This window comes from Anolis carolinensis, chromosome 2 (assembly GCF_035594765.1).
Source record: "Anolis carolinensis isolate JA03-04 chromosome 2, rAnoCar3.1.pri, whole genome shotgun sequence".
NCBI lineage: Eukaryota > Metazoa > Chordata > Lepidosauria > Squamata > Dactyloidae > Anolis > Anolis carolinensis.
Genome location: NC_085842.1, coordinates 157,159,955 through 157,186,049, shown reverse-complemented (window position 1 = coordinate 157,186,049; position 26,095 = coordinate 157,159,955). Strand labels below are relative to the sequence as shown.

General features: G+C 43.5%; 1 protein-coding gene across 1 annotated transcript; it reads left to right on the top strand.

Annotated features, from left to right (window-relative positions):
• The first annotated feature begins 14,947 nt into the window (after positions 1-14,947).
• On the top strand, positions 14,948-25,140 carry fkbp11 (FKBP prolyl isomerase 11). The gene is made up of 6 exons (XM_008104014.2): positions 14,948-15,315; positions 15,831-15,896; positions 18,796-18,883; positions 20,732-20,765; positions 23,476-23,546; positions 24,901-25,140. The coding sequence occupies exons 1-6, from the start codon at positions 15,175-15,177 to the stop codon at positions 25,116-25,118; spliced, it is 618 nt and encodes a 205-aa protein (XP_008102221.1). The 5' UTR covers positions 14,948-15,174; the 3' UTR covers positions 25,119-25,140.
• The last annotated feature ends 955 nt before the right edge of the window (positions 25,141-26,095 follow it).

Here is a 26,095-nt window from a genome sequence, read left to right as displayed (position 1 = left end):
GGAGGTATACCATCTGCATCATCTTGAAATTGCATAGACATTATGTATTCTTAATAGCAAGTAAATTTACAACAAAGGCAAATGCAATATACCTGCAAGTAAATTTACAATAAAAGCAAATTCAATATATAATACAATTCACAGCACTTAACCATAGCAATATATATCACTAAGTAACTATACTTTACAAAGATTGTGACCTTTGGCGCCAAACTTTGGTAGGCAAGCTGCAAAATGCCAACTGACAGCAACTTGCCACTTGATACCTCCCTTGCCCGAGTGACGTAAACTGCCAAAATGGTGACTTCGCCAAATTTTCAAGCACCTTGTGCTCCGCGGCTCGAGGCCTGCCGCCGAAGGAGCACCGAGGCTGGCTTTGGAGAGGAGGAGAGAAGAGACGCCTCCTCCCCGCTGTGAAGGGAGGTCACCACCGCAGGACGATGAGACAGGTCACCACCGCAGGTCAATGAGGCAGGTCACCACCGCAGGATGATGAGACAGGTCACCGCCGCAGGTCAATGAGGCAGGTCACCACCGCAGGATGATGAGGCAGGTCACCACCGCCGGACCATGAGGCAGGTCACCACCGCCGGGCGACTGTCCCGGCCGAGATCCTAGCCACTGTGAAGACTCAGCCAGAACTTTCTTTTGGAGTTGCCAGGCTTATCTGGGTCCCGGCCTGGTGCTTCTGGACTCACCACCTCTGTGTGAGCCCAAAGACTGCTGCTGGAGCTCCGCGGCTCGATACCTGCCGCCGAAGGAGCTCGGGGTAGATTGCTGGGTTTTGCACAGCCGTGCAATTGCAGAAACAGCCGCAGCTGAAGAGCAGGATACTGCAGAGGCTGAAGGAATGGCAGCAAGCTTCACTGCAACAGACCAACAAAATCAAAGTCTCTATGGCCGTGCAGGCTAGCTCAAGCGGAAAACCGCTGATCGTCCTCAAAACTGTGCCGTCCGCCAGACAATAAAAAAAAACTATAAAGCTGAAACGTGCCGTCCTTTATCCGGGCGAACTGCAAATCCCTATAAGCTGTCCTAAAATATTGAACGACTGAGTCTGGAGAACTTCAAAAAAGGATGTTTATTCATACAAGGTTGTAAACCTGGCACAGATCTTAAAGTTGCAGAAAATGAAACAAATTTCCATAGGTTTTAGTTGCAGAATTATCCCTGGTTCCAGAAGGCAAAGGTGATTATAAAACCACTATACCCTAATCACGCTGTCTATATTAGAAGGAGAAACTCTTTCCTTCCCTATCTTTACAGCAAAGATTAGTTCTAGAAGCGATGGAATAACCCTGCTCCTCTAACTAGATTTCCTATTCCAGATCAGTATAATTCAATACTTATCTAATTTGGATAGGCTTAGATTGGCCTGGTTTTGAGGATGATTTGTCCCAGTTAGCCTTGCACAGCTCCAGCACGTTGGAAGACTATAGCCAGAATGAAACTCTAAAATGGAGACTAGACCCTGGTAAAAAGGGCGGTCCTAAGATGTTGTACTCTTTGACCAATCATTGCAAAGAAAACTGCAGCCAGCTCTTGCAGACTTCAAGCCACCTTTCCTGGGCTTTTGCAGCCAGAGGCTGAAACAAAATGCAAAGGAGGGAAAACAAACAAACGACCAATAAGTAAGGCAAACCATCGTCCTGGGGGACGGAACAAACTGGGTTATCTGAGTCCACACTACCATTTAACACAGTTCAAAGCAGAGAATGTGGGATTTTATACAGCTGTGTGGAACGGGCCTCAAAGGTGGCCATTAACTGCCTCTCCCCAAAATGAAGAATCAACAAATGGGTAAAGACTTTCCCAAAAGAAAAAAAAAACATGCTTCAGTACTTCATTGACTTCATGCTCTAGAAGGGGGATCGTGGTTATTGCCTTGTAATGTATGCAAAACAAGATATATAGAGAGTAAATCTAGGCCTTTCCGCACAGCCATATGATCCAGAATATCAAGGCAGAAAATCCCACAATATGCTTTGAACTGGGTTATCTGAGTCCACACTGCCATATATTTCAAATTCAAAGCAGAAAATGTGGGATTTTATTCAGCTATGTGAAGGGGCCTTAGTCAAAGTCACTATTTGGTCTCAAGACCTGAGGCTCCCCATGCCCGGTGTAATGTAATTTTGGCCCTTTCTCAGTTGTGACACTGAGTATGGCCTTCATGCTAGGCCATTAACATATTTTTTGTACTAGTATTACTTGTAATTCATATTTCCCATATATCATTGAGTGTAATGAAAAAATCAGCGACTGTTAAAAAAAGCTTCTAAGAACACAAAGCATGTACTTGCAATATATAATTCAAAGCATCATTATAATTGGGTAATAATGGCAGCTCTGATTATAGCATATGTGCATTAGAAGGTTTAAGTCATACATTAGCCTAGAGTGTTAGCCTGGCAGGAATATTGAGACAGCACACATCAATGGGGGCATTCAGTAATGTTTTTGCAATTATAGTTTTAACTACAGGGATATTTTAATTTTAAAAACTCATAAATGTCTGCTGAAACACAGCATAAAACTATTATAGACAGTCCTTTTGGTGTTACCCCCTCTGATGGTATCACCCGGTGGTGTTTGTTCCCCTGCATTCCCCTAATGATACCGCTGCCATTTTCTGCTCTGGCAAACATCTTGGATAAAAGGCTTTCAAGTATTTCAATTTTTGAGCATTTTCTGCTGGTCTGGATATTAGGACACAGAGCAATGGTTTCAAATTGTAGGAAAAGAGATTCCACCCAAACTTTGGGAGAACTTCCTGATGGTAAGAGGTGTTCAGCAGTGGAATATGCTGCCTCAGAGGGTGGTGGAACCTCCTTCTCTGGGGGGGTTTTAAACAGAGGCTGGATGGCCATCTGTTGGGAGTGCTTTGATTGTGTATTCTTGAAGAAAGTCTCTTGGGTCTTAGGTCTCTTCCAGCTCTATGATTCTATGATTCTATGATTATTACTGATTTTTTTCCATGTCAGGAGCAACTTAAGAAACTGCAAGTTGCTTCTGGTGTGAGAGAGTTAGCCGTCTACAAGGACGTTGCCCAAAGGACGCTTGGATGTTTGATGTTTTTACCATCCTTGTGGGAGGCTTCTCTCGCGTTCCCGCATGGGGAGCTGGAGCTGACAGAGGGAGCTCATTCGTGCTCTCCCTGGATTCAAACGGGCAACCTTCAAGTCAGCGACCCAACCTTCAAGTCAGCAGTCCTGCCGGCAAAAGAGTTTAGCCCATTATTACTGATATGAGTTCAATATTATTTACTAGCTGTGCCCGGCCACGCGTTGCTGTGGCTTAGTCTGGTGGTGTTGGTCAGTCTACATTAGGTTGTATTTATGCTGTGACCTCCACCCTTCTTTATACTCACATTAGTAGTAGTATTTGAAGTCTGTTACCTTCTTCAATTTTTGAGTTGATTGATAATTGCTTGAGATCCCTGTTGTCTTTGGTTTGTTGTTAATCGTGATGTCTGATTCTGCTGAGTGCGGTTTACATCTTATTGTGGTACAATAGTCTTTTGTTTTTTTTGCCTGTGTAGGTGTTTATTATTGTTGTTGTTGTAGTGGTCATGAAGGCTGGATAAGTTAGTGCTACTATATTGTTTTTTGGAGGCCCAGTGTAGCACTGACTGGCCTCTCAGCCTCAGTGCCTGGCTGCTTCTTGCCTGTGATGGTGTAGATTGTTATTGTTGTTGTTGTCATTGTTATTATTGTAATTGGGGTTTTTTTTAGGCCAAGTGTGAATGTAGGGATTGGGGAGGTGGATGAGCACTGAATGGCCTTGTAGACTCAGTGCATGGCTGATTCTTGCCTGTGTAGGTGTTTATTATTAGTGGGTGAGTGGATGGATAGATGAGTGGATGGATAGATAGAGTGGGTGCTCTCCTTGTTTCCTTTATTCCTATGCTGTTCCCTTTCTCTGCTCCGATCCTGAGCTCGCTGATAAGAACACACTGGTCAGAAAGGAGGGTAAATATAACCAGATCAATGGTCTTTCTCTCCCTTTTGCTCTTGGCCTTCTGGGCAGAGAGGGAGGGCTCTTGTACTTGGCGTTCCTTCGCTTCCCTTCCCTCCCTCCTTCCTTCGTTCTATCCGTCCCAGCCTTTCCTGCCTGCGGAGCCATGGAACTGGGTCAATGGGTTGGATGGCGGGGAAAGGGAGAAGGAAGAGGCCTCTAATTGAAATGCATGGACTCCATGCCATGGGGTGCTGGAATTTGTAGTTTGCATCCAGTCCAAGCCCTTTCTTTCTTTTTGTCATGGAGGAAGAATCCACCCAAACCTCTCAGACAGATGGCCATCCGGTTTAGTTGTGATGTTCTAGTCACAATGCGTTGCTCTGAGTTTTTTGGGTCCAGATTGTGGTTTTGTGGTGCGGTTGTGTTTTTACAACCGGGAGGGAAGGCTTTTTTGTTGTGTTGCCAAGTTTCGTATTTCTGGGGCGTTTAGTTGTGTTGTTATAGTCACAATGCGTTGTTGTGAGTTTTCTGGGTCCGGATTGTGGTTTTGTGGTGTGGTTGTGTTCTTACAACTGGGAGGCAAGGTTTTTGCATTGTGTTGTCAAGTTTTGTATTTCTGGGGCGTTTAGTTGTGTGCCAAGTTTCGTATTTCTGGGGCGTTTAGTTGTGGTGTTTTAGTCACGATGCATTGTTGTGAGTTTTGTGGGTCCGGATTGTGTTTTGTGGTGTGATTGTGTTGTTACAACTGGGAGGCAAGGCTTTTGCGTTGTTTTGCCAAGTTTCGTATTTCTGGGGCGTTTAGTTGTGTTGTTATAGTCATGATGCGTTGTTGTGAATTTTGTGGGTCTGGATTGTGGTTTTGTGGTGTGATTGTGTTGTTACAACCGGGAGGCAAGGCTTTTGCGTTGTTTTGTCAAATTTTGTATTTCTGGGGAGTTTACTTGTGTTGTTATAGTCACGATGCGTTGTTGTGAGTTTTGTGGGTCCGGATTGTGGTTTTGTGGTGTGGTTGTGTTGTTACAACTGGGAGGAAAGGCTTTTGCATTGTGTTGTCAAGTTTTGTATTTCTGGGGCATTTAGTTGTGTGCCAAGTTTCGTATTTCTGGGGCGTTTAGTTGTGTTGTTATAGTCACGATGCATTGTTGTGAGTTTTATGGGTCCGGATTGTTGTTTTTGTGGTGTGGTTGTGTTGTTACAACCGGGAGGGAAGGCTTTTGCATTGTGTTGCCAAGTTTCGTATTTCTGGGGTGTTTAGTTGTGTTGTTATAGTCACGATGCATTGTTGTGAGTTTTGTGGATCCAGTGTGGTTTTGTGGTGTGATTGTGTTGTTACAACCGAGAGGCAAGGCTTTTGCGTTGTGTTGCCAAGTTTTGTATTTCTAGGGCGTTTAGTTGTGTTGTTATAGTCATGATGTGTTGTTGTGAGTTTTGTGGGTCGGGATTGTGGTTTTGTGGTGTGGTTGTGTTGTTGTAACCGGGAGGCAAGGCTTTTGCATTGTGTTGCCAAGTTTCGTATTTCTGGGATGTTTAGTTTTGTTGTTATAGTCACTGCGCCCGCAACTTTATCCTTATATAGACTGTATCAGACATATCCTTGCAGCCAAAAGGAGGCACTATTGAGTTCAATGGAACATATGCCCAAATAGCTAAACACAGGACTGGAATCTTACTGACCCTAATAAACTGGATATTATATGATGCATTGCTGCCTTTTGTGTAAGTGTATGTATACTTGTATACTCGGTCATTATTACCTCCTGCACTGTTTCAACATAATACTACTTATGGATGCATTCCAGTTCAAAGTCTTGAATGATGAAAGAGTCTTTTAGCTCTAGATTTCCCTTCTGAATAACCTGAGCATTGCTTGTTTGATGGAAAGCACAGTGGCAGAAAAATAAATCGTGGTGCTTTGCTGCCGCATAGTGGCCGTGATGCTATGCGGCACTGTGTTATAACAACTGGCTGGTCCTTTTGGGATTGCAGTGAGCAAACTAGAATGGCAAATATTGGAATGGAATGTGTAAGTTGAATGGAAATATTAGGACTGAGCAAGGCTGATGCTTTTTGCCTTCTTGCTGATGCCCCACGGCTCAAAGGAAAATGGTATATTGCTGCTGTGGGTGGTCCTACCCTTGTGGACTGTTAGATGGGTGAATACATTGCTGCCTGGGAAGATGTTGAAGAGCATTGTTACTGTTGTGTGTTCAAATCTGAGTGCAGGTGCGGTGTTTTCCTTCAGCCTTGGCTCCATTTTTGAGTTAAACAAAATCAGCAAGCTAACCTTTCACGTCAGAGATCCTGACAGGGTGACACCATGCCTCTTCTTTGCCACTGAAATGTTTTAAGGTGTCTCTTTAGTCCTAAACCAGTGGTTCTCAGCCTGTGGGTCCCCAGGTGTTTTGGCCTACAACTCCCAGAAATCCCAGCCAGTTTACCAGCTGTTAGGATTTCTGGGAGTTGAAGGCCAAAACATCTGGGGACCCACAGGTTGAGAACCACTGTTCTAGAATATCTTTTTTAAGGAGCGCAAACCTTTTAAAAACACATTCACATACTCATCCCTAACTAACTTTGACCCTGGCTCTAACTATTTTCTATTGATATCATGTTTACTTTTTATTATGCTTTCAATTTGCAAATAAAAATTATATTAAAATGTCAATTTACAGTATATATATGTTATACATATATTAGGAAAGCCAGCATAGTGGACTGATCTGAGCACTGGACAATGACTTTGGAGACTTGGGTTGGAATCTTCACTCAGCCATAGAAACCCACTGGGTGACCTTGAACAAGTCACACTCTCTCAGCCTCGGAGAAAGGCAAGGACAGACTTTGCCCAAACAAATCTTGCCAGGAAAACCTTGTAATAGGGTCATCAGAAATTGAAAAAGATAGTGCCCCAAATAAACCCAGGAACAGCCCTAAAAACCAAGACACCGATATATTTTTTGCTTGGCTGTCATATATAATGGTACTAGCTGTGCCCGGCCACGCGTTGCTGTGGCGAAGTCTGGTGGTATGGGAAATAAAGTATTGAGGAATTGGTGGTAGTTAAGGTCAAGGGTAAAGGTTTTCCCCTGACATTAAGTCCAGTCGTGTCCAATGACTTTGGAGGTTGGTGCTCATCTCCATTTCTAAGCCGAAGAGCCGGCGTTGTCCGTAGACTCCTCCAAGGTCATGTGGGATGACTACATGGAGCGGCGTTACCTTCCCACTGGAGCAGTACCTATTGATGCACTCACATTTGCATGTTTTCGAACTTCTGGGTTGGCAGAAGCTGGGGCTAACAGTGGGGGCTCTCTCCGCTCCCCCAATTCAAACCTGTGGCCTTTTGGTCCAGAAGTTCAGCAGCTCAGTGCTTTAACACGCTGCGCCATCAGGGGATATTATTTCCTAAAGGTTGTGAATATACAATATTTCTGATTTGTTTTTTTTGTTTGTTGGAGGCAAGTATGAATGCTGCAATTAGGAAAAATGATTAGGATGTAATGGCCTTGCAGCTTTAAAGCCTGGCTGTTTCCTCCCTGAGTGAATTTTTTGTTGGGAGGTGTTAGCTGGCCCTGATTGTTTCCTGTCTGGAATTCCCTTGTTTTCAGAGTGGTGTTGTTTGCGATATTTTATGTGCTTCTACTGTCTGTGGCCCTGAGAAAACAGGATTTTCCAGACTTTGATGATGGGAATACTTTGTTGGGAGGTGTTAGCTGGCCCTGATTGTTTCCTGTCTGGAATTCCCTTGTTTTCAGAGTGGTGTTGTTTGCGATATTTTATGTGCTTCTACTGTCTGTGGCCCTGAGAAAACAGGATTTGCCAGACTTTGATGATGGGAATACTTTGTTGGGAGGTGTTAGCTGGCCCCGATTGTTTCCTGTGTGGAATTCCCCTGTTTATTTACTGTCCTGGTTTTAGAGATTATATTGTTCTGCATTATTCTATCCCAGTAATTATTTCATATTAAAGAAGAATCTCACTTATCCAACATTCGCTTATACAATGTTCTGGATTATCCAACGCAGTCTGCCTTTTCATAATCAATGTTTTTGTAGTCAGTGTTTTAAATTCATTGTGATATTTTAGTGGTAAATTTGTAAATACAGTACAGTAGAGTCTCACTTATCCAACATAAACGGGCCGGCAGAACGTTGGATAAGCGAATATGTTGGATAATGAGGAATTAAGGATAACTCTATTAAACATCAAATTAAGTTATGATTTTACAAATTAAGCACCAAAACATCATGTTAGACAACAAATTTGTCAGAAAAAGTAGTTCACTACACAGTAATGCTATATAGTAATTACTGTATTTATGAATTTAGCACCAAAATATCACGATATATTGAAAGCATTGACTACAAAAATGCGTTGGATAATCCAGAACGTTGGATAAGCGAGTGTTGGATAAGTGAGACTCTACTGTAAATACTACATAGCATTACTGCGCATGGAACTACCTTTTCTGTCAAATTTGTTGTATAATATGATGTTTTGGTGCTTAATTTGTATAACGATTACCTAATTTGATGTTTAATTGGCTTTTCCTGAATCCCTTCTTATTATCCAACATATTCACTTATCCTGCCGGCCTGTTTACGTTGGATACTGTATATTGATAATCTTAAATTATCTGCTTAGAACTGGATTATATGAGGCCCCTTCTTCACAGCTGTATAAAATGCACACTGAAGTGGATTATCTGGCAGTGTGGAGTCAAGATAATCCAGTGCAAAGCAGATAATATAAGATTATAAATGGGTTATATAGCTGTGTGGAAGGGCCTTGAGTCTACACTGCCATATAATCCAGTGCAAATTAGATAATCTGTGGAAGAAGTCTAAGTGAGGCCTAAATCTGCCTGTCCCCTAACTGAAACCTGGCTGTCCCTTGGTTGCTAGGCAACCAAGTGGGCAGAGATTAGCCCTCTAAACTGGCAGCAATTGGATAAAAAATTATTGCTCTCCCTCTAATTAGGACTTTATTTTTCTTTTCTTTTTGTTGTATCAACCTTGAGGCATGGATGATGGGTTGTGTTGTCAAATTTTGAGGTTGGGGGGCCTGTACTTTTGTTGTTTTGTGAATTGCCATGATGCCATCACTCTTTTATATATATAGATAGTAAAAAAGTATCTCTTATGTAAAATGACAAAATCAATACTTGCTTTTTGGAAAATATATATCTACTAGCTTAGGTACCCAGAGTTGCCCGGGTTACTTGAAAAAGTCAAAATTTTAATTGTCCAAAATGCATAAGGTTGTGGGTGAACTACAACTCACATCATGCCAGGTGAACCTTGAGAAACTCCCTCAGTACTTAAAAGTTTGTTATGTTGGGCAAGTTTGCTCTCTAGATCCATCATCATCGGTGGGGTTCAGTGTGCTCTCTGGCTGCAGGGTAAACTACAGCTCCCACCATGGTGGGTCAGTCCCCCTCAAATCCTTCCAGTAGGTTCAGTTTGTCATGGGGGTTGTATGTGCCAAGTTTGGTCTCAGTCTGTTGTCAGTAAGGGTCACGGTGTCTCTGGATGTAGGTGAACTACCACTCCCAGAAATGTAGGTGAGTTCCCCCAAATCCCTCCAGTCGCTTCAGTTGGTCATGGGGATTCTGTGGGCCAAGTTTGGTCCCGGTCTATTGTTGGTGGTGGCCATGGAGTCTCCAGATGTAGGTGAACTACAATTCCCAGAAATAAAGACCAATTCCCCCCAAATCCCTCCAGTATGTTCTGTTGATCATGGGGTTTCTATATGCCAACTGTGGTCCGGGTCCATTGTTGGTGGGGGTCACAGTGCTGTGTCTTGATGCAGGGTGAATTATAACTTTCATCATATTGAGTCAGTCCACTAAATCCCTCCAGTATGTTCAGTTGCTGATCAATTCCACTTTGTTTACTGTGTGGCATAGGAAAGGGTTAAGGGAGATGCAGTGGGCGGGGTCATGCGAATTACACACCAATGGAGAGAGAAAGGAACACTGGGAAGTGTCTTTGGTAGAGGCAGAACATTAAATCTATGATGAAATTGTCCCTGTATTAAAGCCTTCACTTGGGTGGGGGGCAGGATGGTGTTTGTGAAGGACATTGGCAGGGCTCTTGGACATGTTCATGGCTCCCGCTATAACCTGCAATGTTCCTTGGAGGAAGGGCCACTGGTGGCTCCTCAGCACTGGGAGTTGTAGCTGTTTATGGAGGTGGGAGCCTGTCTCTGTAAATCAGTGGTTCCCAACCTTTGGGCCTCCAGGTGTTTTGAACTTATTTATCCATCCAGCCCTGAATGGCTGAATTTATGGATAGGGAAGGCCAGCTATATTTGAGAATAGTCTTTAGATCTTCTGTTTTATTTTTGCCGTTTTAGATGTTCTTTAGTTGTAAATAGAATTTAGAAGCTCTGGCGTGGAATGGTCCATGAGGTCACAAAGAGTCGAAAATGACTGTGTGAATGAAGAAGAACTGAGAAAAAAATAATTGTGGGAGGCTATGGAATTCTGCAAGTGGTCCTCCAAAAATGTAAATTTCCACAGCTTTCAGGTGAAGCTTGGGGTACATCTCCACTGTTGAAAGAATGCAGTTGGACACTACTTCAACTGCCATGGCTCAATGCTATGGAATCACAAGAGTTGTAACTTTACAATGTTTTCAGCTTTCTCTGCCAAAGAGTGCTGGTGTTTCACCAAACTACAACTCCAGGATTGCATTGCATTGATCCATGGCAATTAAAGTGGTATTAAACTTCATTAATTCTATAGTGTAAATCAGTGATTCCCAAAGTGGGCGCTACCGCCCCCTGGTGGGCACTGCAGCGATCCAGGGGGGCGGTGATGGCACCTATTAGGACATGGGGGTGGGGCCAGGGGAGGGGCGGGGCTTCTTCCCAAGAGCCCAAGACAGGGCTGAGAATCTATACCTCATCTGAGGCGCTTGTTGGGACACAGAGGGCGGAGCTAAGGAAGGGGGCGGGGCCTCCTTCCAAGAGCCCGAAATAGGGCTGAGCCTCTATACCTCTCCTGATAGGCCTTTTAGGACGAAAGGGAGGGGCTGGGGCGGGGCCTCTTCCCAAGAGCGTGAGACAGGGCTGAGCCTCTGTATACCTCCCCTGAGGCGCTTGTTAGAACACGGGGGCGGGGTAGAGAGGTTCAGCCCCATCAGGCACTTGGGAAGAGGCCCCACCCCCTCCTCTAGCCCCACCCCCTGTGTCCTGGCAGGCGCTGCAGGACAGGGATAAAAGCTCAGCCCTGCCTCAGAGCTCGTAATGCTGCCTATCCCAGTCCAGGCCATGCATTTGTGGCCCCACCCACCTCTCCCTCCCCCTCCCAGCCCTGCATCTTGGACTAGGGGAGAGGCTCAGCCCCACCCTCTTGAGCAGGGGCCACGCCCACCCCTCTAAGTCACGCCCCCCCTTTCCAGGGGGCACTGAGTAATATTTTTTCTGGAAAGGGGGTGGTAGGCCAAATAAGTTTGGGAACCACTGGTGTAAATACTTACCATTGCTAATTCGGCCTCTTAAAATTCCGGTGCTGGCATATTTGCTCCTGAAGAACTGAAATTCCAGTGTATTACTACAGCGACTTGTTCTCCTTCTTGGATCACTTCAAAATCCAGAATTCTCCCCTTCACCTTGGTTTTGTTTTAAGCTAGGAATGGGAATTGTGTACCCAATGCACTATTCTTTTTGTATTCTTTACCACCACCACCCTCCAATATTAAATGAAAAAAAGAATCCAAATATATTTTTCATTTTTCATTTACCAGGGGAAAGTGCTATCTCTAAAACATAACCAGGAATGATTCATGGTTGTTGGAAATGTCAGTTATGATCACTGTTGATCTGTTAAAAGTCAGGTGGAACTGAAATATCCCTCAGAGCCTACCCATATTGGGTTTTGCCCGTTTAAGCACCACGTCTCCCAGAAATCACCTTTTCCTTCATGAAGACTGTTCCTCACCCAAGGCACTCAAGGTCACAGCCCGGGACAATCCCACCTGGCAGAAAATCACTGGTATGTTTGTTTTCTACGTCAGCCTTAACAGCAGGCAACGCCACGTTATCTGTACAAGCCCATGTCTCCACATACCAGGTTTTGTTTCTAATTTATTCCATATGGTTGGAGAGTATTGTAGCTATATGCTTGTCACAATCTCAGATTTTTTCTGCAGCCAGTCAGTTGTGCATTTACTTGTCAGCCAGAGCTTCTATGTCGTCAGAAGAGGCATATATGTTAATATCCACATTTCTTATGCCACCAACAATTCATCTGTGCCTTTGTTAGTCTGTGTGCAAGAATGGTGCTCTGTGCAATGTGTTTATTTAAATATTTATACTCAACTCTAACATTAAAAGACCTCATAGTGTGGAATGGTGAGCAGGAAAAAAATTAAAACAATTAAAATAGTTAAAATAAATTTAATATATCTCAAACTGAACTTCACAACCTAGTCAGACCATGACCTCTAGCCCTGAAAACATTAATAAAGAGCCAAGTTCTAATGTCACACTGAAATGAAAGTGACATTAGTGTTCATTGGTCCTGAAGAAGAGGGATTTCCCTTATCAGAACAGCACATCAGAGAAGGTCTTCTCTCAGGTATTGAACCTATAAAAATAATGTGCCAAAGACATCCCAACAGATCTTGGTGTTTATGTAGATCTGTATAGGAGAAGTGCTCTTCTATACATCAAGGTCCTATGCCATGTATGCCTTCAAATGTCACAGGGTTTTCCTAACAATTGGTCAAAAATCCACTCTCCCTCAGTCCCCATTTCGTTTTGATTTTGTTTCTCGCAGTGGTATAGACAATAAAATGTATGCACAGTGGTATTATTTGAATTTTCAGCTACTAATTGAATTATTATTTTTGTTCGCCCTCAAAACTACTACTGCAATTTTTAGGTCTTTGGAACCTACCATAAATGCCAAATACGGTAACAGAATGCCTGGAGATATATACAGTGCTTCCTGAAAAAATGTGGGTTTTCCGTTTCCTCCAGAGAACTAACCGGAGAAGGTTACAGTGAGCATATGATTTCCTTGTCACAACAGCTCCGCTTCCTTTTTGTTTGTTCTGGGGAGAATTCAGATTGCTATTTATAATCTTTAAGAACCTGTGTTGCTCCAGTCCAAATTATACCAGAATGAATGCACTTTGACCCCACTTTAAACTGCCATGGCTCTGGAATCATGGGAGTTGTGGTTTTACAGGGTCCGTAGCCTTCTCTGCCAAAGGGTGCCAATGCCTCTTCCAAAGGACAACTCCCAGGATCCCATAACATTGAGCCAGGGCAGTCAAAGTGGAATCACTCCCACTGAAATAAAGGGGAAGTAGTGCAATGTCACTCTGTTGTCACACAGCAGGTCTGATCTCCTCAAGTCCTTCCTATGGCACTGAGCACATCTTGCTTTTCCTATAAAGCAGTGGTTCCCAACCTGTGGTCTGTGGACCACCAGTGGTCCCCAAGAACTAAAATATGGTCCACTGCCTCACCGTTACTACACTGTTGCAACGAGAGCAACTGGTCTCACAAAACCCTCTTACAGTGCCATGGCAATGGGGATGTCGGGAGGGGAGAGGTCGACTACCTATGAAAGGTGCAACAAGCCTCCTGACTGCTGCTTCTCCTCCTCCCTCCCTTCCTGAGCAGAGCCTTTCCATGTGGCACCTGGAAGCAGGGGTGCCTTGGTGTCTTCGTTTTTAGGCCTGCTCCTGCGATTATTTGGGGTACTAATTCAGAAAATTGCATTGGATGGATAACATCAGCTCTAGATTATTAAATATGGTTTTCTGTGGGTAAGCAGATGCAACTACTAGATGGCATATGTTCTGTATCAGAAATTAGAGCTGATGTGGTCTATCCAATTCAGTTTTCTGAATCATCACCCCAAATAACCAAACTAATCTGAAGTTGACCAAAAACTGATTCGTAACCCTTTTGGTACTAATGTTGGGAGAGTGGTCCCTGGTCAAAGTGGTCCCTGGTTAAAAAAAAAAAAGGTTGGGAACCACTGCTATAAAACTACATTATGCTACTGGCCATACGTTGGCAGACATTACTTTCTCTCCTGAAAATCCCATTCCCATCGAGGAAAACAGTTTGGATCCTGATATTCATTCCCAGAAGGGAGCCCTCCTTGGACCACAGTTTAAGATGACTGGGATCCTGTATTAAGGGGGGAAAGGGAGTTTTGTAGCCTTTTACAGACAAACCCATTTATTATCCTATAACACTATGTAACAAAATTTGAAAAAAAAGTTCTGTTCCTGGTTTGAAAGTGTTATTTCCTGTTTAATTGTGCAGTGCTTATTTGGAAGCAGTTGTTCTACCCCAGAAAGCTTTTGTGGCTGCCACAAACCATGTTGAATAGGTTGAGACTCTGTGAGAAGCATTCTCTCCTGAAGTTTCACCCACATCTTTGGCATGCATCCTCAGAGTACCTCACAACAACCCGGAAAACTCACAGCAATCCAATAATAACATTGTCGGCCATTCTAAATATCCCCAAAACATCAGATTACCTGAGTCTTATTAAGCTAAGCAGGGTCAGCCCTGCTTAGTACTTGGATGGGAAGTCAGAAACAAATCTCAGGTGCTGAGTGTTCCTTACCCTTTGAAGTTCATGGGATCATCATAAGATGACAGAATATTTAATGGCATGTGTGATGTGTGACCTTTTTCCAAATGTTGCAGGGCAGAATTTTTGCAGAACGGGGAAAGGTGTCTTTCTGGGACTGTCACTCCCAGAATCCCCAGGTTCTTAAAGTCGAGGGTTGCCACCAAAAGTCAGCTGCTATGACTCAATGTTATGGAATCCTGGGAGTTGTAGTTTGGTGAGGCACCGGCGTTCTTTGGCCTTGTCAAACAACAATTCCCGTGGTTCTCTAACACTGAGCCAGGACGGCCAGACTGCCTTCATTCATTCCACGGTGCAGCAGCGGCGCCCTAGGGAAACAGGATGGAATGCGGGCGCCTTAAAGGGACAGGCACCCTCAATAGGGAAGGGTTAGCGGCGCCTTCCGCTGCCCTTCAGAAAGGCTCCACGTGGATCTCTCGCTCTCTGGTTTGCCTGCCTTGAGCCTTCCCGTGGGGAAGGCCCACCCCTCGGCCACGCCTCCCGCTCGGGCGGGGCCGACGGGAGACCACCTCACCCCGTCTCTCCTGGCCCCGGCCCTGGCCCTGCGGACCCGAGGGGAAGCTGCCCGCGAATCCCGCTGCGCCTTCGCCATGCTCCCTCGGTCTCGCCGCGCGTGGGGCCCCTTCTGCCTCGGCCTCCTCCTCTTCCTCCTCTTGGGCTGCGGGGCGCAGCAGCAGGAAGAGGAAAACACCAGCGAAACTCCGCTCCGGACGCTGCAGCTGGAAACCCTGGTAAGCGAGCGTGGATTAATAAGGACACGCAACCAACCCACGGGCATGCCCTCGAGGAAGCGGCTAAGGCCGCCTTCGTGGCAGTCCAGAAAAGGGCAGAGCCAACGGGCGGGTAATTCCACGCGTGATGTGTGTGTGTGGAAGTGGAAAGCACGCGCGAGGGGCGCAAACCATTGTAAAAGGTGTGAGGGGGACGGATTGTAAACATAGCGATGGGAAACCACGCGTGTTCGTGGAAAAGGGTGGTAAACGCGAAGGTGGTAAGCATGTGGAGGAAAATAGCAAGGAGACATGCGTGGGAGGCGGACACGCGTGGACGGCGAGGAAACCACGCGAATCCGTGGCGAGTGGGCCGCCAACGAAACCTTGTATGTACCGCAGGAATTAAGTGTTGTACTCCTTTCCTTCCCTTCCCCACGGCGGTGTTACAGGTAGTTTTGATTTGCCACCGTCCCTCCCCAGAAACACGCGTGACCCACCCACTTCTTCCACGGCTCTCTGTCTCCCTTTTGCAGGTCGCGGCCCCCGAAGGCTGCACGGAGCGCGCGGCGGTGGGCGACACGATCCAGATCCACTACACGGTGAGTGGGCACACGTCAGCAGCGCCGGCAGGGGGCGTGGCCCGCCATAGGCCCCGCCCCCTCGGGGGAGACTCCGTCGCCGTCGAAAAGCTCTACGGAGGAGCAGCCGCAGAGGACCATGGGGGAATTCCCCTCCGGTTCCTACGCTCAGGCCTTCGGTTGGGACTCCAGCTCCCAGAAGCCTCATCCACACATGGCTATGGCAAGGGTTTCTGGGAACTGTAGTTTGAAACCAGGAGGGCCAAAGGCAGGCAAGCAACCCGTTTAAAGAGCATAATTGACGCGAATCATGCCATCATTTCAGATCTTGAGGGACTAGGGACCCAGAGAGTACAGTAGAGTCTCACTTATCCAACATAAACGGGCTGGCAGAATGTTGGATAAGCGAATATGTTGGATAATAAGGAGGCATTAAGGAAAAGCCTATTAAACATCAAATTAGGTTATGATTTTACAAATGAAGCACAAAAACATCATGTTAGACAACAAATTTGGCAGAAAAAGTAGTTCTATACGCAGTAATGCTATGTAGTAATTACTGTACTTATGAATTTAGCACCAAAATATCACGATATATTGAAAACATTGACTCCAAAAATGCGTTGGATAATCCAGAATGTTGGATAAGCGAGACTCTACTGTACACAGTACTACCCAGGATCGGATTCAGGGTGCATCTTCACTGCAGGCTTAGTGTAGTTTGAAACAACTTTTAACTGCCATGGCTCAAATAATGCTATACTACATATATACCCCTAGTGGCACAGTGTATTAAAGCACTGAGCTGCTGAACTTGCGGACCAAAAGGTCCCAGGTTCAGATCCCGGTAGCGGAATGAGCGTCCGCTCTTGCCAACCTAGCAGTTCAAAAACATGCCAATGTGAGTAGATCAATAGTAACGGCGCTCCATGCAGTCATGCCGGTCACATGACCTGGAGATGTCTATGGATAACGCCGGCTGTTTGGCTTAGAAATGGAGATGAGCACCAACCCCCAGAGTCGGTCATGACTTAACGTCAGGGGAATCCTTTACCTTTATTTTTTACATTATAGTGTCACCTATTAATAATATTTTGCCAATTGATAGATTGTAGGTTTATTATATCTGCCCGGGTTTGCATAGGATTAGATGGGCTGTTAGGAATTGTGGGAGTTGAAGTTCAAAACACCCGGAGGGCCAAAGTTTGCCCATGCTTGGTTTAGAAGTAAGGCCAGTGACAGCTGTCATCTCTTGTGGCCCCGTCTTGATTATTAAATATGCACAACACGTGCCTTGTTGTTTCCTGGCAGGGTGACTTTTCATTATATCTTTTACTAGATATTTCCCAGTGTATTAAAAAAGAGGAAGATATGCACACAAAACAAAAAAAGAAAGAAATAGAGAGATGCAGAGCAGAACAAATTTACATTTCACCTCAGACTTTCCTAATGGGAGTTATCTCTTACGATATAGAAAAGCTTATCTAGCAAAATATATTATATAAACACTTCTTCACCTTAATCAAATGTATTGATTATCAAACCTGCCATTCATATGTTATTCCAATTATTCCCTGCAATAAAAAGCCCACAATCAATGTTGACAATCTGTCCATTTCAATGTGTTGTCAAAGGCTTTCATGGCCGGAATCACTAGGTTGCTGTGAGTTTTCTGGGCTGTATGGCCATGTTCCAGAAGCATTCTCTCCTGACATTTTACCTGCATCTATGGCAGGCATCCTCAGGTTGTGAGGTTAGCTGGAAACTAGACAAGAGGGGTTTATATATCTGTGGAATGTCCAGGGCGGGATAAATAACTCTTGTCTGTTTGAGGCAAGTGTGAATGTTGCAAATTGGCTGCCTTAACTAGCACTGAATAGCCTTGCAGCTTCAAGATCTCGCTGCTTACTTCCTGGGGGAAACCTTTGTGGGGAGACTATACAGAAAAGCCATTGAAATTCACAAGCATGTGGACATTTTCAACAGAAAGGAGGACTCATGAAACAAAATATGGCTACCAGCATTTTAAAAACTCTAAAATCAGGACAGTAAATAAAGCACAATCTCTGGAAACGGGAATTCCAGGTACAAAACAATCAGGGTCAGTTAACACCTTCCAACAATTCCCCCAGGCAGGAATCAGCCAGGTTTTGAAGCTGTAAGGTTATTCAATGCTAATCAAGGTGACCAATTGTTCTTTTGCCCACCCTGGACATTATTCCACAGATATATAAACCCCACAGACCTCACAACCTCTGAGGTTGTCTGCCATAGATGCAGGCAAAACGTCAGGAAAGAATGCTTCTGGAACATGGCCATACAACCCGGAAAACTCACAGCAACCCACTGTCCATTTCAAGTTGCCCAGTCAGTCTCAATTGCCAGATCTCATTCCTTAGAATTATGGTGTTTTCCATTTCTCTGCACACACTAATAGTAATAATGGTTGTTGTTGTTGCTATTTGTTACCCATCTCTCCTTGTGACTTGAGGTGGGGTCCGACATGGTTAAACTACGCAGGTTAAAATTTACAATGCACCAGTCATTCTGCCATGAACCTGTATCCCAATCATCTTCTTGTTTCTTCTGCATTTGATTACACTATGTAACAAAACTTGAAATTTTTTCTGTTCCTGATTTGAAAATGTTATTTCCCGTTTCCTTATAGAAATTCCCCCGAGATTAAAAAAAATGTAAATTTCACTTCCATTCTCCATTGTTCATTTTTTTGTATAACATGGAAAATTCTGAGCCCACTTTATCCTACAAGCGTGGACCTGTTCCTCTTCCAACCCAGTATTTAACAAGGGTTTAGACGTCTTGCCAATCAAATGTTTATCAAGTGGCGGCTGTCAGCTCCATTGGTGCCTGCTGCTTTATTAAGTCTGCACCCATCGTGCCTCGTGTCATCTCTCGGCAGGGTACCCTTGAAGATGGCCGCATCATTGATACCTCACTCTCCCGTGACCCATTGGTGGTTGAGCTGGGCAAAAGGCAAGTCATCCCAGGTACGTCACTGGCATTTTAATTGTCGAATTCATTGAATGGTGGACTAAATTGAGGCTGTTGTACTTTGGACATATCATGATAACACATGACCCATTGATGCTTGGAGGCGGTTGGAAAGGAAGGAAATGGTGCAACAGTTGTATGGATTCAATCAAGAAAGCCAGAGCAGAGCAGAGCAGTTGATGACTAGAGACCTTTTTGGTTTGTCATTCATAGTAAAGGTAAAGGTTTTCCCCTGACGTTAAGTCCAGTCATGTCTGACTCTGGGGGTTGGTGCTCATCTCCATTTCTAAGCCGAAGAGCCAGCATTGTCCATAGACACCTCCAAGGTCATGTGGCCGACATGACTGCATGGAGCGCCGTTAGCTTCCCACCGGAGCGGTACCTATTGATCTACTCACATTGGCAAGTTTTCGAACTGCTAGGTTGGCAGGAGCTGGAGCTAACAGTGACCGCTCACGCCGCTCCCGGGGTTTGAACCTGCAACCTTTCGGTCTCCAGCTTTTTTTTGCTTTTTTTTTGTGTCAGGAGCAACCGGTGGCCTAGGGGATAAAAGCCTCGCGACTTGAAGGTTGGATTGCTGACCTGAAAGCTGCCAGGTTCGAATCCCACCCGGGGAGAGCGTGGATGAGCTCCCTCTATCAGCTCCAGCTCCATGCGGGGACATGAGAGAAGCCTCCCACAAGGATGGTAAAACATCAAAACATCCGGGTGTCCCCTGGGCAACATCCTTGCAGACGGCCAATTCTCTCACTCCAGAAGGTCTCCAGCTCAGTGCTTTAATGCACTTCGCCACCGGGGCTCATTCATAGAGTTCACCATAAATCCAAAGTCAGGTTGATAACAGACAACAACAAAACCTAGTTAGGCTAAAGGGCGCACTCAAGAAACCACAAACATGCTCATATTTTCCACAAATACGGTGGCACAGAGGGTTAAACCACTGAGCTGCTGAACTTGCTGACTGAAAGATCAGCGGTTCGAATACGGAGAGCGGGGTGAGCTCCCACTGTTGGCCCCAGCTTCTGCCAACCTAGCAGTTCGAAAACATGCAAATCTGAGTAGATCAATAGGTACCACTCCAGCATGAAGATAACGGCGCTCCATGCAGTTATGCCGGCCACATGACCTTGAAGGTATCTGTCAGGAGAAAACCTTTACTTAAATATTTTGCAATTACTACCACCATTTCTTCACTTTTTTGTGTATACAGGGGAGGAGGGGGAAATCTTTTGGTAGCCTGTTTTATCCACAAAATGAATCCTGACAAAAGCATTCATTTATGAAATTTTAAAAATCAGCACAAATATTGAGCGAGGGGATGCCTGGCTAGGCTCCAGTACAAGTTGAAAGGCTCTGTGGATTACAATCTCAAAATGAATATGAAACAGTTGTTGAAAAAACATAGGACTGGGCTTCACCATATAATTCTGTACTTGGGCTCAAAAGTCTCACTCAATTGATTGGGGCTGGTTGCTTCCTAATATGATGTTAGATGGCCTTAATAGAACTGATAATTGAATTATTGTGTGCTGATCGGACCTTATTTGGAATTCTGAGTCCATGTCTAGATGCTGGCTTTTAAGATTTTATAATTTTTGCTCCAAAAGATTTTACTTTTTTTACATGTATAGCTTGCCTGTAAATTACTCAAATTGAATTTTAAAGCCTTATTTTTGAAGTAGGGCTTATATTTTGAACATCCTGAAAAATCATTCTAGGGCTTTTTGGGGGGTAGGTCTTATTTTCAGGAAAACAGGATAGGTCTAGCAAGCAAAATTCAAAGCACAAAACTACATATCTCCAAGCCATCTCCTGAGGGTGCATGTCTTTTTTCTTTCATTCAGGCTTGGAACAAGCTCTTTTGGACATGTGTGTTGGGTAAGTAGTAATCTCTTCTGTGATTGTCTTGTCTCAAGTTACTGCCTCTGGAAGACATGTTTCCTGATATTGCATTATATAAGCTTTGGTCTTGAAAAAATGAACTGTTTACCTGCCTTTGCTTCTCATAGAGAAACCTGGGAACTGTAGTGAGAGGAATGAAGATTTCTATTGACCAGCCCTTCTTACATCCTTCCCAAATTTATAGTTTTTCACAATAACTGCTGATTCAATAAGCCTTTGAAAAATTGCTTTTGGGACTCCAGCTGCCCAAATCCTCAAGCCAGCATCGTCAGTAGCTGAACTGACCAACTGGGAGACTTTTAAGGGCGATAGTCAAGGAAGAAAACATAAAGATATGCAATTGAACATTAAGAAAACAAAATAATAACCATAGGCAATTTATATAACTTAAAGAAGATGAAATAGTTTGAGATTGTCCATATAGTGGCTCAATCATTAATCAGAATGGAGAATGCTGTCAAGAAATCAGAAAGTCTAAGACTTCGAAGGACAGCTATGAAGGAATTAGGTACTCCCAGAAATCCCAGCCAGTTTACCAGCTGATAGGATTTCTGGGATTGGAAGGCCAAAACATCTGGGGATCCACAGGTTGAGAACCACTACAGTAGAGAAAGAGGAAGACTGCATTGCAGATGGATAGACTAAGTCAGGGGTCCTCAAACTTTTTAAACAGGGGGCCTGTTCACTGTCCTTCAGACTGTTGGAGGGTCGGACTATAGTTTAAAAAAAGACTGAACAAACTCCTATGCACACTGCATATATCTTATTTTGAAGTAAAAAAAACAAAATGGGAACAAATACAGCCTCAATATTAATAATAATCATAATCATAATAAAGAGGGCTGGAAGAGATCCCTTGGGCCATTTGGTCCAACCCTCTTTTGCCAAAAGCACAAGAAAAGCACCCCTTAATAATTATTAATTAGATAATAATTAAAATACCGTAATAAACACAAGCAAAGCATTGGAAGGCGCGCACCGGGCGACGGAGGTGGCGGGAAAGGTGCATGCAGGGCGAGGGAGAAGGGAAAGGCACACACTAACAACAAGAAGCCCCCTAAAATCACTTTTCCAGGTGATATCACTATGTAACAAAATTAGGAAAAAAATCTTTTCCTTGTTTGAATGTGTTATTTCCTGTTTAATTGTGCAGTACTTATTTTGAAAGTGGTTGTATATGCTCCAGAAACATTTCTGTGGCTGCCACAAACTGTTGAATTGGTTGAGATATTCATTGAAAAACTTTAGTAAAATGTGTTTGCAATTTAATAAACTTTTTCCATGTTTTTATGATAGATCCAAGTAGGAAATGACTTTTATAACTTAGAAACAAAAACCATGTTACATAGCATATTTATTGATCTGGAATGTTAATAGCACCCAATAAGTGTAATGCTTAATAAACTCCTATACGCTGATATTTAATAATTGGGGATTTAACACCTGGCCTTTTCATCAAACTGTGCTTTAAATTACTCACAACAGGTTTCCTTTAATATGAAACAAAACAGTCATATCTACACAGAACTCAAAAGCTCTTATTCTCCTAGCCAGCAAAGGAAGCCACAGAAGGCATGTTTCCTATCAGCACTGTAGTCCTAGGGTTACTTTCAGGCAGAAAGCAGGGAAGTAGGCATCCTGCAGTTGCCCTCCTCTGGGCAATGGAGTGATGCTCTTTCTGGAAAATGTGTGTGCGTGTGTAGCGTGTGGAGCCTCTTAATAGATAATACAGCCATGCACTGCCCTTCAGTTCAGTAGTATCTCTTCTACTAACATTGAGTGCATTTGTACTTACCATCTGATGGTGTTGACTTCATTGGGATGTTGACATGTATAGGAATATGCAGTTAATTGAGTTCTATAGCCATTGCCTTTCTCTGAAATAAAATACTCCTAACGGACTAAATCTCTTTCTCAGTCATATGAAATTAAATTCCAATTCCATGATTCTTAGGATACATGTACATAGTAGAATGAATGCAGTTTGACTGCCATGGGTCGATGATATGGAATCCTGCGAGTTGCATTTCTGCAAGACCTTCAGCCTTCTTTGTCAAAAATTACTGGCTCCTCTTTACATTGGTGCATTGAGCCATGGCAGTTAAAGTGGTGTCAAGCTGTATTCATTCTACTATGTAGATGCATCTTGAATGGAAGGCTGAGACAGTAAAAATCACACACGTGTCTATTGTGGATAAGCACTCTATTTATCATAATGATAATACATGATCCAAGGGTTAGGGGAGAAATTCTCCATATGACTTTATATATCAGGTTTCACTGTTCTTTATTTTTCAAAACCCTCCCTGTTAGACCTTAATGGAAACATCTTTTCTCCCTTTTCCTAGTTTCATGTTGCTCTGCTAGATCCCAGCCCTTCATTTTTGAAAATCTACTATTTTAAGAATTCTTGCTCCAGCTATATAAACAAACGTTCTACACGAAGAGAAAAATCCCAAGAAAACTGGTCTAACACGTCTGTCCAGTTTTTCTCTAAATCCATCTGCTTCCCTTTCTGTCCTGGAAAAAGTAATGTTCCAGATTTTGTTTCACTAAAGACTAATTCCATGTCTGGTTTGTTTATGCTGCATAGATTATTTTGATAAAGCTCACTGTGAAGTCTGTAGACATGGACACAAATGCTCAGTTCTTTAGTACTGACGAGGTCTCTCCTTTTTTCTGACAGAGAGAAACGAAGAGTCATAATTCCTCCTCAGTTAGCATATGGCAAGCGAGGCTCTCCACCTGCTGTCCCAGGTATATATATACCAACTACTAGTCCCTACCTGAGTGCCATTCAGTGAGACTGGCAAAAGGCATCAGAGAACCCATGTTCTCTTATGGTGGGCGCACATGAAGAGGTTTTGACTCTTATTTGTGGCAGAGAGGGAATCTAGAAAGGAATACATTGTAGCGAATTTTAATCTACTTGCATGAGGGTGGGAAAAGTGTGCCTCAAGAATTGGCATTGTACCACAGCTCCCATCACCCTGCACCATTTACCCTTCAAGCCCAACAACATCTGGAGAGCTATACATTCCCAGTCTCAGATATGCTGGGGAACAATCAGAGACAAACTTGCTGGAATGGCCACAAGAGGAAAAAGTGGAATTAGGAGCATATCAATCTTCCCTATTGGAAAACAAACCCCAAGAACATAATGTTAAACATTGTTAGGGTTAGGGTTAGAGGGAGCCATGAGGACAGTTCCATCTTGTCTCTTTACATTAGCTAGAGGCCCCTATCCGCAATAACATGCTATGCTAGTTTTATATCTGGAGCAGAATGAAGAAGGCGGGGCCGGGAAGACATCTTTCCACCATGTCTCCTGTATCAATTTAATGATATAATGATATATAATATTATACTATACTAATATTATAATACATTGTATATACATGTAATATTAATAATAATAATATGATGTAATACAATGTAATAATAATTATAATTGACTATTATAATTGTATATTTATATTACATGCAATATTACTACTAATATTGCGATATAGTTGTATAATACAATATATTGTATGTATATATACTTGTAAACCGCCCTGAGTCCCCTTCGGGGTGAGAAGGGCTGTATATAAATGTCGCAAATAAATAAATAAATAAATAATCATTCATCATGCTATCTCCTTAAAGCAGAAGGAGGAGAGCCAACTTGCAAAAAGTGATATAAACTACATGTTAAGCTTCCCTATAAGCAGTAACAAAATACTTAGCTTTCTGTGGCATTCAGACTTTGGTTTGTATTTCAACAAACTGTCAAAGAGAAAAAGCAGGGTATAAATCAGCATAACAACAAGAGTGTCACGGGTTCCCCAACCAACCTACGCTGGTTTTGTATAAGGGATCGGAAGGAAAGTTTACCGGGCATGTGGAAACAGTGCCATATGTTTCTGTCTCCCTTGCCAGATAAAAAGGTAATGCAAATTATTGTTTGTGTTTTAGCCACTATGGATGCATAGTGGTTATAACACTATGGAGGGCTAAACTTTCTGCAGAGAAGTTGCTTGTACTTGCAACACTCCCTCACCTCTCATATAGTCACATTACTTGCCAATTCCTTCCAGTCGTGCATAATCTGATTACTTGCTCTCTTCAGCTGATGCTGTGCTGCAGTTTGAGGTGGAGGCAGTTGGACTCTCCAGAGCCAACTACTGGCAGAAGATGTCCAACGATGTGCTGCCCCTGGTCTGCATTGGGCTCGTCCCAGCCCTTCTTGGACTCATTGGCTATTACCTATACAAGAAGGCACAGGCACCCCGTGTGTCCAAAAAGAAACTCAAGGAAGAGAAAAGAAACAAAGCCAAGAAGAAATAAAGTTCCTTTTCTCCTTTTTCAATACATCTTTGTGCCTTTTATTTTCATGAGGTGGGAAGTCCTCACACATTCACAGTCATACCCTTCTTCAAGTGATTAGAAAGACATACATAGCTGTGTTAGTCTGAATCAGTATATGAAGGAATCTTGTTGCACTTTTGAAACTAACTGGGAGAAAGTTGGTAGCATAAGCTTCCATAGTCTTACGTTTACTTCATCAGATGTATGGAGTAAAATGCCCATACATCTGAAGTAGATTAAGTCTACAGAAGCTAATGCTACCAACGTCTTTCACCCAGTGAGTTTCAAAGGTGCAACAAGATCTCTTTGCACACAGGAAAGGATAAGAGGCATTGTGGTGAAGACCCTTATACAAAGACAACAGAGTCAAGTGGATGTGAAATGGTGACTAATTAGGCACTAAGGGCCACCTAGAAAATATAGAGTAGTATTTGCTCATTTATCAGTGTACAAAAAGTTTACAGATGACATTATGTGTGTTTTAGCACAGACTGGGTTGAAATACAGAACAAGAAATGTTTTTCTAATCCTTTCAGTACCACTTCCCTGGATTCTCTGGAGGTGGCCTAGGGACTGTTAATGAAAACTCTAGCACTTTCAACAAACTACATCTCCCAACATTTCACAACTGGGGCAGGGGAAGTACAACACAAAAATATGCTCTATATATTCATGGATACATCTAGAAATGTTAATCAAAAATCAAATAAAAAACTGGGTCAGTTTATCTACAGGTCAACGTGACTGCTGGAAATTTAACTCATATCAGAAAAGGAGCCATCTCTCTCTCTCCGAGTGGAGTGGCAAAAGGCAAGAGCTTAGTCTATCCCATGAGAACCTAAATGTAGGACTAACCCCCTTTATACCGCCATGACGCTAATTCTGACTGCTTTGTAGGTCTGAGTAGCAAAATGATGGTAGTAGCCAGGGGCCACTGGCACACACTCCTCCGATGT